General features: G+C 39.9%; 1 protein-coding gene across 1 annotated transcript in view; it reads right to left on the bottom strand.

The window, feature by feature from the left end:
- Positions 1-13,598, bottom strand: part of HECTD1 (HECT domain E3 ubiquitin protein ligase 1) — a 117,068-nt gene that overhangs the window by 8,540 nt on the left and 94,930 nt on the right. Inside the window, exons 28-36 of the mRNA XM_017895868.1 lie at positions 13,010-13,132; positions 11,312-11,468; positions 7,868-8,090; positions 5,929-5,983; positions 5,518-5,700; positions 4,919-5,126; positions 4,746-4,831; positions 4,056-4,183; positions 436-637 (exon numbers count right to left, since the gene is read on the bottom strand). Coding sequence (XP_017751357.1) covers positions 436-637; positions 4,056-4,183; positions 4,746-4,831; positions 4,919-5,126; positions 5,518-5,700; positions 5,929-5,983; positions 7,868-8,090; positions 11,312-11,468; positions 13,010-13,132 — 1,365 coding nt within the window. The remainder of the gene's footprint in view (positions 1-435; positions 638-4,055; positions 4,184-4,745; positions 4,832-4,918; positions 5,127-5,517; positions 5,701-5,928; positions 5,984-7,867; positions 8,091-11,311; positions 11,469-13,009; positions 13,133-13,598) is intronic.

The following is a 13,598-nucleotide window of genomic DNA, read 5'->3' as shown; positions in this document are numbered from 1 at the left end:
CTCTCTCAACACAGACCAGTGATATAATACCAAGCACAATTTAAGTGAAACAATATTACAAAACCAAGTGCTCCCAAAATATCCAACAGTGCAGTTTAATATAAGGGTCAAAAAGAATCCCTTGTGAGTACTATTATTTTAGTCCAACTTTGTTATGAAATGCGTAGAAGCCCTCAAGCGGAACAAGCATGTTGCCATCTCAAGAGTGGAGATCTTTGTTGCTCAGTAATGGCGCAAGACCTAACCCCTAAGGAGGTGGAATGACATCCTCTTATGAAAAAGATGCTCTGCCAGAGGAGAAGGCTTCTGCTGACAGAATAGGAAAACCCCTCTTCAGGTTTACCTACCACAGTTTTTAATGCAGTGAAGACACACATTGGGCTGGTTCCCTAAGTGTCATTCCTGTTCCCTAAATCTAACTTTATATGAGATTACCTCAAGAACTGATTTCCGATCTGCATGTATTTGCATGACATTCTCAGCCCATTCCATCAGTGATTCGCCACGTGGAACTTTTACTCTTTCATGCTTGAGACGACCAACTCTAAACTCTCCAGGGTCATCTCGCCTAACACTGCTTGTGGTTCTCGTTCGTTCCACAGTGGCTTCACGTCGGTTTTGTAACCACACGATTGCTCTGAAATAGAAAAATATCTATGAGCTGCAGCATACATTAACAGCTGAATGTACTACTAAACCAGCAACAGAATTCAAAGATTTAAGAAATTAAAAAATAGTATTTTATCAGGTGATTTTTAAAACACAGTAATCTTTTTTGTTACATAAATTGCTTCCTTCCACAAGTAAAAATATATGAAACTCCTTTTATTATAATCTGCCTTAAGCAAACTGAGAAAGTGCTGGGTCTGTGTTTTCCCTCCTTATTTTAGCAGTTCAATAAAATAAAATCTGTTATCCAGACCCCAACATCATTCAAAAAAAGGACAAATGTTTCCTATTGGAGAAATTTAAAAATGATTAAGCTATCTTTCAAACGGAAAGCTGTCAGGCCTCTGAGCCCAAGCTAAGCCAGCATATCCCCAGTGACCTGCACACATACATCCAGATGGCCTGAAGCAACTGAAGATCCAAAAAAGAAGTGAAAATAGCCTTAACCGATGACATTCCACCATTGTGATTTGTTTCTGCCCCACCCTAACTGTTCAATGTACTTTGTAATCTACTCCACACTTAGGAAGGTTCTTTATAATCTCCCCCACCCTGAAGAAGGTTCTTTGTAATTCTCTCCACCCTTGAGAATGTACTTTGTGAGATCCACCCCCTGCCCCTAAAACATTGCTCTTAACTCCACTGCCTATCCCCAAACCTGTAAGAACCAATGATAATCCCACCACCCTTTGCTGACTCTCTTTTCGCACTCAGCCTGCCTGTACTCAGGTGAAATAAACAGCCATGCTTGCTCACACAAAGTCTGTTTGATGGTCTCTTCACATGGACACGTGAGACAAAAGCCACCATCAATTATAATTTTAAAACAATTTTTCTTTTCTTTCTGTTTTTTTGAGATGGAATCTTGCTCTGTCACCCAGGCTGGAGTACAGTGGCATGATCTCAGCTCACTGCAACCTCCCTATCCCAGGTTCAAGTGAACCTGCCTCAGCCTCCCCAGTAGCTGGGATTACAGGTACGTGCCACCATGTCTGGCTAATTTTTGTATTTTTAGTAGAGACGGGGGTTCTGCCATGTTGCCCAGGCTAGTCTTGAACTCCTGGCCTCAACTGATCCACCTGCCTCGGCCTCCCAAAGTGCTGGGATTACAGGCATAAGCCGCCACACCAGGCCACATTTTCTTTTTTTAAGTAACAATCCATTTATGGTGGGAGGAAGAACCAATAATTAGGAATAAGAAGCTGAAGGTTCTATTCTCATGTGTGCTGCTATTTTTTCATGATCTTAGGCAAATTAAGTACGTGCAGAATCAATTTCCTCATTTATAAAACAGAAATTATAATCAATGCCAGTTATCACAACATGCCTATAGTTCTATGTATATAAATGCTTTGTAAATGGCATTAAATGGTACAAAAATGTAACTATCAAGGAAGAAACACAGTTTAAATTATAACTTTTTTTTACAACTATTTTGGAAGAGTACTTAAGGTAAACAATCATTCAACAAAATATCTATTGAGCACCTACAGTGAGTGAGTCTTGCTCTGTCGCCCAGGCTGGAGTGCAGTGGTGCAATCTCGGCTAACTGCAACCTCTGCCTCCTGAGTTCAAGCAGTTCTTATGCCTCAGCCTCCTAAAAAGCTGGAATTATGCCCAGCTAATTTTTGTGTTTTTTTTGTAGAGATGGAGTTTCGCCATGTTGTCCAGGCTGGTCTCGAACTCCTGGCCTCCAGTGATGTGTCTGCCTTGGCTTACCAAAGTGCTGGGATTATAGGCATGGGCCACTGTGCCCAGCCTGGAAACAGGAACTTTTTAAATGTTTTCTTTTTTTTGGTAAATTACTTCTTCCATGATTATTTAGAGGGACTATCTTCAAACCAGTACAAATATTTCGTAAATAATATCTGACCATTTTCTTTTTTCTTTTTTTGAGATGGAGTCTCGTTCTGTCGCCCGGGCTGGAGTGCAGTGGCCGGTTCTCAGCTCACTGCAAGCTCCGCCTCCCGGGTTTATGCCATTCTCCTGCCTCAGCCTCGGAGTAGCTGGGACTACAGGCGCCCGCCACCTCGCCCGGCTAGTTTTTTTTTTTTTTTGTATTTTTTAGTAGAGACGAGGTTTCACCGTGTTAGCCAGGATGGTCTCGATCTCCTGACCTCGTGATCCACCCGTCTCGGCCTCCCAAACTGCTGGGATTACAGGCTTGAGCCACTGCGCCCGGCCTATCTGACCATTTTCTAACCAACTGTGTAATTTGTTGCACAATAAGCCATCGCACATCTTTCAGCAAGAAATACATTAAATTTGAATAGTAAAGACACTACAGGGTTTCACTGTGTTAGCCAGGATGGTCTCAATCGCCTGACCTCGTGATCCGCCTTCCTCAGCCTCCCAAAGTGCTGGGATTACAAGCATGAGCCACCGCACTTGGCTATTTTTTTAAAACACCTATTATGCATGAATTCACAGAGAAGAGGTTCCAGCAGCTCAGGCTCCTTTCCCTTGGTTTTCACACAGTGTGCTTCTCGGGGTGGAACAGGCTGGCACTTCAGCTAAATGCAGGTACCTTTCTCTTTGGCTTTCTTTTTTTTCTGATCATCTTCCTTCATGCGTTTCTGGAAGCTATCTCGGCTCTTAAAGAGTGCTTAATGTGCTTAATATGCACATTAATTCTCTTGGTAAGAATCTTGCCCTTGTTTATTTACAACAATGAATGCGCCTGTAATCCCAAGAGGGCTGAGGCAGGAGAATTACTTGAACCCGGGAGGCGGAGGCTGCAGTGAGCCAAGATCGTGCCAATGCACTCCAGCCTGGGCAACAAAGCAAGACAAAATACAAAAACAAAAAAACAATGCCAACAGCATGCTGGGTAACACTGTAGACTCTTCCAATTTAGCGACAGTAACACTTGTGGGGCATTCTTTTTTGAACAGTACCCATTCCCTTAATGTCTACAATGTCACTTCTCTTTTAGATCTGCATATATGTGGCCAAAGGAACAATTCCATGTTTTCTAAAAGACCTAGAGAACATCTATCGGGTATCTCTCCTCCTTTCCTTTGGATTAGTCATTCTGGCAAATTACTAGAAGATTGGTGGTTTAGACCAAAAGGCAATGCTGACTATTCTTCATGGGAATACAAGATAATATATCCCCTCTATCAGTCCTGACAATATAGTTGTATTATTTTCAACTTATATAACATAAAACATACTTATTTTAAAACATAAAAAGATGTACTTAAGGTAAGCAATCATCTCACCTAACAGGAAACTGAGAAAGTACTGGGTCTATATGATGATTTATAAATTTAGCATTATTACAAAGAAACCATATATCAAATCTAGAACTTTGAAAGATATGACTGTATCAAGTGTTATGCAGCATTAGGTGATTTGGTTGTTGTGAAACATCATCATCTTACCTTGAGGCACCAAATGCTGTACATGTGAAATACAGCTGTCTAGTTTCAAATGGTATTAGAAAAGGACATTTGCTGGTTAATTGTTCACACCAGTCTGGCAGAGCCCCACTTGCCAATGCCAATGGTTCCTGTGAATTAACAAATAACAATGTCTTAGTGCTATAAGGCATTCATGCATTCATTCATTCATTCATTCATTTTTGAGACAGAGTCTCACTCTGTTGCCCAGGCTGGTGTGCAGTGGTGCGATCTTGGCTCACTGTAGCCTCTGCTTCCTGGGTTCAAGCGGTCCTCCTGCCCTAGCCACCCAAGTAGCTGGGATTACAGGCATGTGCCACCATGCCCAGCTAATCTTTGTATTTTTAGTAAAGCCAGGGTTTCGCCATATTGGCCAGGCTGGTCTCAAACTCCTAGCCTCTAACAATACACCTGCCTTGGCCCCCACAGCGCTGGAATTACAGGCGTGAGCCACCACACCTGGCCCTATAAGGCAATTATTAAAAATGACCAAAAGAAAAGAAGAGTCAATTCTAAACCTGTAATTAGGAAATAAATGCAAAGGACCATATAGCTCAAATTACCAATCAGAGGGAAGGGAAAGATGGTGAGAGGTAGAAAAGAAAGTAAAGGGAACATTAGGAAAAGTCCAACAGTAATAGAATGAAGAGTTCAGTTATCTGATTTTATTACCTCAATCTGCTGTAATATTTTTGTTGTAATTTTTTTGCTAGTGAATTCATCTGGTGGAAAAGTAAACTGAGGCTGTTCATCACCATCTATAAAATGAATTAATAAAATTAATAAAAATATAAACTGACTTGCTTTAAAACTGCTATAGAAATGAAACAAGGCTTCTTACAGACCTTCCTGGGATATTCTTGAATAAGGGTCACTTGCAACTATATACAGAATACGCAGAAGCTGAAGGACATCTTCTACTCCACAAGAGTTCTGTCCATTGCCTGCTTTGGCCTGAGGTTGTTCTTTTGTTAAATTAAGAATATCACTACTTTGAAGAGTAGAAATGGCCCCCTGGTTTAACCCAGACTTTGTTCCATGCTCACAAAAATCCTATAGAAACAATTAGAAAACCTGGCCATTAATCACATTTTCAAGAAAACAGTGTATCATTCTATCAATACTACTATGAAAGGGTTGGAATTTTTTAAAGTGCCTTCTTTTTAAATAAAAACACAACACAAGACATAAATCAAGGCATTCTAAACCATTAAAATTCCCGAATAAAATATAACCACTCTAGGCCATGGTCAAAGTCTGTATTCAGATTCATTGTTACAAGCCATATTTGAAATTTTAGAATTTGTGCATTAACAATGTTAATTCAACCTCATTTTTAAAATTATGTCTCAATGAACTGCTGTTCCTTAAGAAGCTTCCAAAGCTGCAAAACAAAGCACAAAGCCACTTGCAATCAAAATAGTGTTTTGATGCCAATATATACCTTATATGCAGCTATGAGCTGAGAACAATTTCTGTTTTTCCTAATACTTTTATTAGTGCCGGTTAATTTCCAGTGACGCAGGAAAGCAGCGTCTGCATTCTTCTGCAGGTAGGTTATCAAGTCATTCTTTGGTAATTCATCAGTGCCAAGGTACTGCTCCACATGCTCTATAGACCAGCAACCCTACAACAGGAAAAACCAAATGTTGGCCTTTCCCAATTATAAAGTCTATGATATTTCACATGCATTACATGAGGTAGCTTTAAGATCATGCACTTACCCTAATCTAAAGAATTGCATGTTAGTCATTATTCCCTTCAACGTTCAACTGCAAAACTGTGTTAGTTTTACTATCTTTCTTCTTTTTACTAAATAGCCAAGAGTAAGACCAATTTTCCAAAAATAACTTACCATTTTTCCATTTTCCTTTTCTTTATCAGAATCCTTCATTTCTCTGTACATGATTCTAAACATGAAGATATTCAAGTTAATTCATATATAATTTGTGACTATTTTCAATAAGGCTTCAATTCTTTTAAAAAAAATGAACATCATTTACTAGACATATGTCTGCACTGAACACTGAACTCAAGGAGAATTCTTTTTTTCTGTATTTTTTGTAGACATAAGGTTTTGCTATGTTGTCCAGGCTGGTTTCAAACTCCGGGTTTCAAGCGATGCTCCTGTCTTGGCCTCCCAAAGTGCTGGGATTAAGGTGTGTCACGACACCCAGCCTCAAGGAGGATTTTTAAGAAAAAATGTTAATTTGTTAAACATAAGGGCAAAGTAGCAGAAACCATATTCCTGAATTACGATTTATAAATTTAGCATTATTACAAAGAAAGCATATATCAAATCTAGAACTTTTAAAGATATGACTGTATCAAGTGTTATGCAGCATTAGGTGATTTGGTTGTTGTGAAACATCATAGAGTGCATTACACAAAACAAAATGGTATAGCCTACTATCTACCTAGGCTATGTCTTATAGCCTATTGTTCCTAGGCCACGAACCTTAACAGCATGTATCAGTGTACTGAGTACTACAGGCAACTGTAACACAATGGTATTTGTGTATATAAACATAAAAAAGGTACAGTAAAAATATGGTTTTATAATCTTATGGGACCCCTGTCATACATGGTCCATCACTGACTGAAAAGTTGTTATATAGCACATGGCTATAACTGTTGTAAAAATACAATGGGATAAGAAACAGGTTCTCTGTGTCTAGATGGAAAGAAGGATAGAAATAACAATGATCAGGAGTGCTTATGTTCAAATAAGGCAGTTGAGATCAATTTTGAAACTGCAATAAAAATTGAAGGGAGGTTTTCCTAGCTTTTGGGAACTTGGAGAAAAAAATAGAAGGGCAGGAGAATACCATTATGATTTTCTGTTCTATCTCAAAAGGACCTACGTTACTTTTATTGGCCATTATATAAGATTATCAGTGATGTTAAGAGAACATCAGAAAACATACTAATGGAAGTGAAGTTACAGTAAGAATGACGATATAATTTATTATTATTAAATAACAAATATTGTATAGATAACATTTACTGAGCACTTAATATATCCTAGGGAGTACTGCAAACACTTTGCAGGCCAAGCACAGAGGCTCAACACCTGTAATCCCAGCACTTTGGGAGGCTGAGGTAAACGGATCACTTGAGCTCAGAAATTCGACAACAACATGGGCAATATGGCAAAAACTCCATCCCTACAAAAAATACAAAAATTAGCTAGGCCTGGAGGTGCACACCTGTAGTCCCAGCTATTCAGGAGGCTGAGGTGGGAAAATCACCTGAGCCTGTGGAGTTTGAGGCTGCAGTGAACCATGATCGCACCACTGCACTCCACTGCACTCAGCCTGGGCAACAGAGAGAGACCTTGTCTCAGAAAAAAAGAAAAGAAAACACTTTATACATATTAATTCATTAATTCCTTACAACCACTCTCATTTTATAAATTAGAAATGTGAGGCACACAAATGTTAAAATAAATTTACCCTAAGTCATTGATAATTATTTGTACAAAGAAAGGCAGGTGTTAACCCACACACCCCCAAAATAAAGAACAGAAATAAAATATTTAGTACTCATATTAGTCAAAGAATTCAAATGACGCTCTTCTCAACAATTACGTAGCTAGTGTAGATTGTAAATGTCCTTCTGCTTCTAAAACTTAATCATTCTACACCAAGAGTCCCAAACACTATTATCTGTTCCTGTAAGCCACAGAATAAAAACCCAAACTTTTCTGTTCCTATAATCCAAAATAAACACAATGCTTCTTGGCTCATACACTAGGGCATTATCTACCAAAACATTAAGTTAAAATTTCTTACGTGTATGTGGGTTCCCAAATACGCCTAAGTTTATCTGATTTCACATTGCCATTACAGGACAATTGAAGCAATTTTTGTACATAGTAAAAGATGGTTGATCTGAAATTGGTGAGTGGTAATTCAACTTCACGAGTCGTTCCAAGACCTGTTACTTTCAAAGTGAGGGCTAATCGAGGTGACGGAGTACATTCGACTTCTTCCAAGAGCTCTGAATGAGGTGTCCCTAAAAATTTGGAAGATGTGTGAAAAACAATTATACTAAAACAAGCAGTCCAAGAAAGGTCACTACACTAGGCGACAAGGCTACGTGAAATCCAAACCCCTCTGCCATACATTAGCTAAAGGATGTCAGCTACTTAAGACTCTAGGCCTTGACATTTTTGTTTTCTGTTTATTTTTTTTTTCTTTTGAGATGGAGTCTTGCTCTGTTGCCCAGGCTGGAGTGCAGTGGCACGATCTCAGCTCACTGCAACCTCCGCCTCCTAGGTTTAAGCAATTCTCCTGCGTCAGCCTCCCGAGTAGCTGGGATTATAGGTGCTCACCACCACATCTGGCTAATTTTTGTATTTTTAGTAAAGACGGCGGGATTTCACCATGTTGTCCAGGCTGGTCTTGAACTCCTGATCTCAAGTGATCCACCCTCCTCAGCCTCCTAAAGTGCTGGGATTACTACAGGCATAAGCCACTGCACCCAGCCTGTTTTCCGTCTCTTTTTAATGGGAATAATTACACCTATGTTACTGAAAGAGTGCTAGAGGAGAATACATGTGTATGATAGAGAGCCCTCTCATTTTTATATGAAAATACTACTAACTGTATGAATACTTAGGAAACATTTTAATTTTATAAATGAGGCCAAGAGCGGTGGCTCATGCCTGTAATCCCAACACTTTGGGAGGTCAAGGTGGGTAGGTCACTTCAGGTCAGGAGTTTGAGACAAGCCTGGGCAACATAGTGAACCCCGTCTCTACCAAAAATGCAAAAATTAGCTGGACATGGTGGTGCCCACCTGTAGTCCCAGCTACTCAGGAGGTTGAGGCAGGAGAATCACTTGAACCTGGGAGTGGAGGTTACAGTGAGCTGAGATCACACCCCTGCACTCCAGCCTGGGTGACAGAACGAGACTCCGTCTCAAAAAAAATTTTTTTTTTATATAAATGAGAAAACTATCCATACTCAGAGAAAACCACACATTCTGGGCCAATGACGTGTCAACCTTTTATCACACTGAATAACTGCATCATGAGGTAAAAACATATACACGCACAAATATAATTAGTTTCATCATGTATTTGGAGAATGCTCTCATTTTTTATTAGCTCATGAATGTTTTCTTATCATGATCGTCCTCTAAAATATTATTTCTTTCACTGCACAGTATCCCACTGTACCTAAACAGAGGCACATCCCTGCTACTGGACATAATTAAGATCATTTCCAATTTTTTGAAAATATAAATACTTCTGCAGTCACCTGTGTGTACAAAACGGGATACAGAGCTAGTATTTAAAATTACCATAGGCAAAAACACATTCTCAGAAGATACAAAATATACTGGTAGAGAACTCTACAAAAAGTTTGTGCCTATTTATACTCTCTAGAATATGTTTTCCTTTTTTATAATTAATTTTTTTTCTCTGAGATCCAAAGAAACAAGATTCTCCTTTTTGAAGGACCCTCAGAAGAAACACCTTGATTCAGTCTATCTATCCTTCCCAAAGAATATTTATACTACAGAGTATACTTACTTTCATATTTAATACAGGTATCTTTTTTTTTTTTTTGAGACAGAGTCTCACTCTGTCACCACCCAGGCTGGAGTGCAGTGGCATGATCTCGGCTCACTGCAACCTCTGCCTCCCGGGTTCAAGCAATTCCTCCCGCCTCAGCCTCCTGAGTAGCTGGGATTACAGGCGTGCGCCACCAAGCCCGGCTAATGTTTGTATTTTTAAGTATAGACGGGGTTTCACCATGTTGGTCAGGTTGGTCTTGAACTCCTGACCTCGTGATCTGCCCGCCTCAGCCTCCCAAAGTGCTGGGATTACAGGCATGAGCCACCGTGGTCAGCCTAATACAGGTATCTTTCTGTCAGCTAAAAAATACCCTCCTCGCTTAATCGTCAATTTAAATCTTTGTTAAGAATAATTTACTGATTATAATAGCTGACATTTATTGAGGCACACATCAGGCAGCACACTAAGCACTTTACATACCTTACTTCATTTAAGCTTTTTAACTACCTTGTCCAACAAGGACCTTTATTCTCTCATGTAAGAGATGAAGAAATTCAAGCTTAGATAGTTTTGGTGACTTACCCAATGTATCCGTTTCCTACTGCTGCTATAAAATAGTACCACAAATTGGGTTGTTTAAAACAACACAAACTTGCCAGGCACGGTGGCTCACGCCTGTAATCCCAGCACTTTGGGAGGCTGAGGTGGGTGGATCACTTGAGGTCAGGAGTTCGAGACCAGCCTGGCCAACATGGTGAAACCCCGTCTCTACCAAAATACAAAATTAGCTGGGCATGGTGGTGCGTGCCTGTAATCCCAGCTACTCGGGAGGCTGAGGCAGGGGAATCATTTGAACCTGGGAGGTGGAGGGTACAGTGAGCTAAGACTGCACTCCAGCCTGGGTGACAAAACAAGACTCCATCTCAAGAAAAAAAAAAACCAAAAAACTACCACAAATTTATTATCTCATAGTTCTAGAGGTCGAATGTCTAAAATGGATTTGCAGGGCTTCATTCTTTCTAGAGTCTCTAGAGAAGAATGTTTCCTTGCCTTTTCTAGCATCTAGGGGCTGCCCACATTCCTTGGCTCATTGCTCGTCGTCACTCTGACTCCTGTTTCCTTAGTCATGTGTTCTTCTCTGACTCCTGCCTCTTGTGATTACACTGTGTCCACTTGGATGATCCAGGATACTCTCCCCTTCTCAAGATCCCTAATTACATCTGCAAAGTCTCTTTTGTCTGCTTTGATAATATATCATAAGTTCCACAGGTTAGAACCTGAATGTTTTTGGGGAGCAATTAGTATGCCTACCACACTCTAAAATACAAGTTGTAAGGGACAAGGTTGTTACCCAGACCAACTGACTCTAGAGGGCATAACTGTAACCACTGGAGAGCCTGTCAAAATTGAGATGCATAAATCCTTAGGAATTTTGATCCAGTAGAAAATACAGTAAGAATTTCCCACCTTTAAGTGGGACTTTGCCTTAAAAATTGAACAAATACAAAACACATGTTGGTTTTTAAAATTTGAAATAATTTGTAATTTGCTCCTTTAAAAAAACCTATACTTTTTAAAGAATGTGTGGCTGACTAAAATTTTTTTATAACCTGCATACACAAAACTAAAAAAAAATTGTTAATAACGTGCATACACAAGCAGCACCTTACTTTTCAAACTATATAAACTATAAAACCAAAACATCCTGTACCTGGGGGCGGTATTTCTAGATCGGTTGTCTGTTGGACATTAGTACGACCAGGTCTAGGATCAAAAGCAGGAACCAATGCAGAAAATTGTCTCTTTAGCACATAATCATCATCCCATGTTCTCCGGCGTCCTCCTTTAGTTTCGTACTCTTCTTCTTCCTATCAAAATAAAATTTCACACACAAACATCATAAGATGCAAAATCTCATTCTTGCAGAAGCAATGTGTTAGTTCTTTAGAACTACTGCATTTCCTTAGCCATATTTCTTAAACCCAAAATGAGCTAACCTAAACATGGATAGAAACACACATTTCTTAATCATTTCAGTTTACCCAAAGTAAGTTGCATCCTTGATGGTTATACAAATCTACACATTTCACCAAATGACAACCATTCACGAACGGGTGCGGTGGCTCAAGCCTGCAATCCCAGCACTTTGGGAGGCCGAGGCAGGCGAATCATGAGGTCAGGAGTTCAAGACCAGCCTGGCCACCATGGTGAAACCCATCTCTACTAAAAATATAAAAAATTAGCTGGGCAGAGTGGCAGGCACCTGTAATCCCAGCTACTCGGGAGGCTGAGGCAGGAGGATCACTTGAACCTGGGAGGCGGAGGTTGCAGTGAGCAAGATTGTGCCACTACACTCCAGCATGGAGCCAAGATCATGCCACTGCACTCTGCACTCCATCCAGGGAGACACAGTGAGACTCTGTCTCAAAAAAAAAAAGAAAAGGATAACCATTCACAAACATCATCAACTTCCTGGTTTTGTTACTGTACTAAAATTAGGTAATATGAAACTAGCCAATGGGAAAAATTAGGTAAAGGGCACATAAGACCTCTCGAGGATTTTTGCAACCTCCTACAAACCTATAATTATTTTAAAATAAGTTGGCTTTTAAAATGTAAATTACATTTCGTACTGAATTACTTACATACCAAATAAAATGCTGGGGAGTTGCTTTAAATTACTATGAGGCAGATAGCATGTAAGCACACATGTGCACACCCACAGTTTGGTTTAAACACTTAACTGAAACAAACTGACATCTGACAGCTCTGGTTCCAGAATGTTTGGGTTTGCATCCTGGAACCAAAACTACTATTATATGTATGACTTTTAGCAATTACTTCATCTGAAAATTATAGCTAATAATAACCCTAAAAAGGCTGTTGGAAAGAATGAGCTAATATACATAAAGTATTAAGAACTATGCCAGCCAGGCACAGTGGCTCATGCCAAGGCAGGCAAGCTTGAGTCCAAGAGTTCAAGAACAGCCTGGGCAATGAAGCAAAATCCTGTCTCAAAAACAGAAACAACTCTAGCACTTAATTAGCGATCATTAAGTGTTAGCTATTAATAAACTACTACTACTACATCTACTACTACCTCTACTACTGCTACTATAACTACAAATCTTAGATACTATATATTAACCATTTTAATATATGTTTACTATTACCCAAAGCAAGGTAAAGGGGTTTCAAGCATTAAGCTCCTGCATGCATTACGTCACACCAATCATGGATTCTATATGGAATATGAAACCCAACCAGTAGGGGAAGTTTCTTTGTGTAACTGATAACTCCCTCTTCTTACCCTTTCCATACTGCACATTTTTGTAGGCATTTAGGTTGGTGCCTTACTATGAAAGGGAAAAATATACATACGGTAGGGAGATAAACATGAAGGTATTACCTGCTCCCCAATAGGTCGGCTCCCTGCTCCAGCAGGAACCTGTGGTAGCTGCGAGGTAACAGCATGATGCGTTACATCAGAGCGGGAGCCAGCTCGACGTTGCAGGGATGGGCGTCTCAGAATCTAAAATAAAACAATCCCAAGAGATATACGTCTAATTATTTGACCCATATATGCCCCCTTTCAGCCATGACCTGAATATATTAACCCCTATTAACAAAAGTGTCGCTGAAAACTTTTTCATTAGCCAACTTCAGAAAAGTTATGAGTTTGATGTTTTAAATTCATCATGCATTTTATACTAATCTCCTTCATAAGAAGTATTGCGTTTTCTTAGCAACCATATACTAAAAGCATTTTCAAAATTTCTTTACCCCATCAAAACTCATCAATTTTGCCGGGCGCGGTGGATCAAGCCTGTAATCCCAGCACTCTGGGAGGCCGAGACGGGCGGATCACGAGGTCAGGAGATCGAGACCATCCTGGCTAACCCAGTGAAACCCCGTCTCAACTAAAAAATACAAAAAACTAGCCGGGCAAGGTGGTGGGCGCCTGTAGTCCCAGCTACTTGGGAGGCTGAGGCAGGAGA

This window comes from Rhinopithecus bieti, unplaced genomic scaffold (genome assembly GCF_001698545.2).
Source record: "Rhinopithecus bieti isolate Rb0 unplaced genomic scaffold, ASM169854v2 scaffold_21703, whole genome shotgun sequence".
NCBI classification, from domain to species: domain Eukaryota; kingdom Metazoa; phylum Chordata; class Mammalia; order Primates; family Cercopithecidae; genus Rhinopithecus; species Rhinopithecus bieti.
Note: the sequence above shows the minus strand (reverse complement) of the source record. Positions and strands in the feature narration are given on the sequence as shown.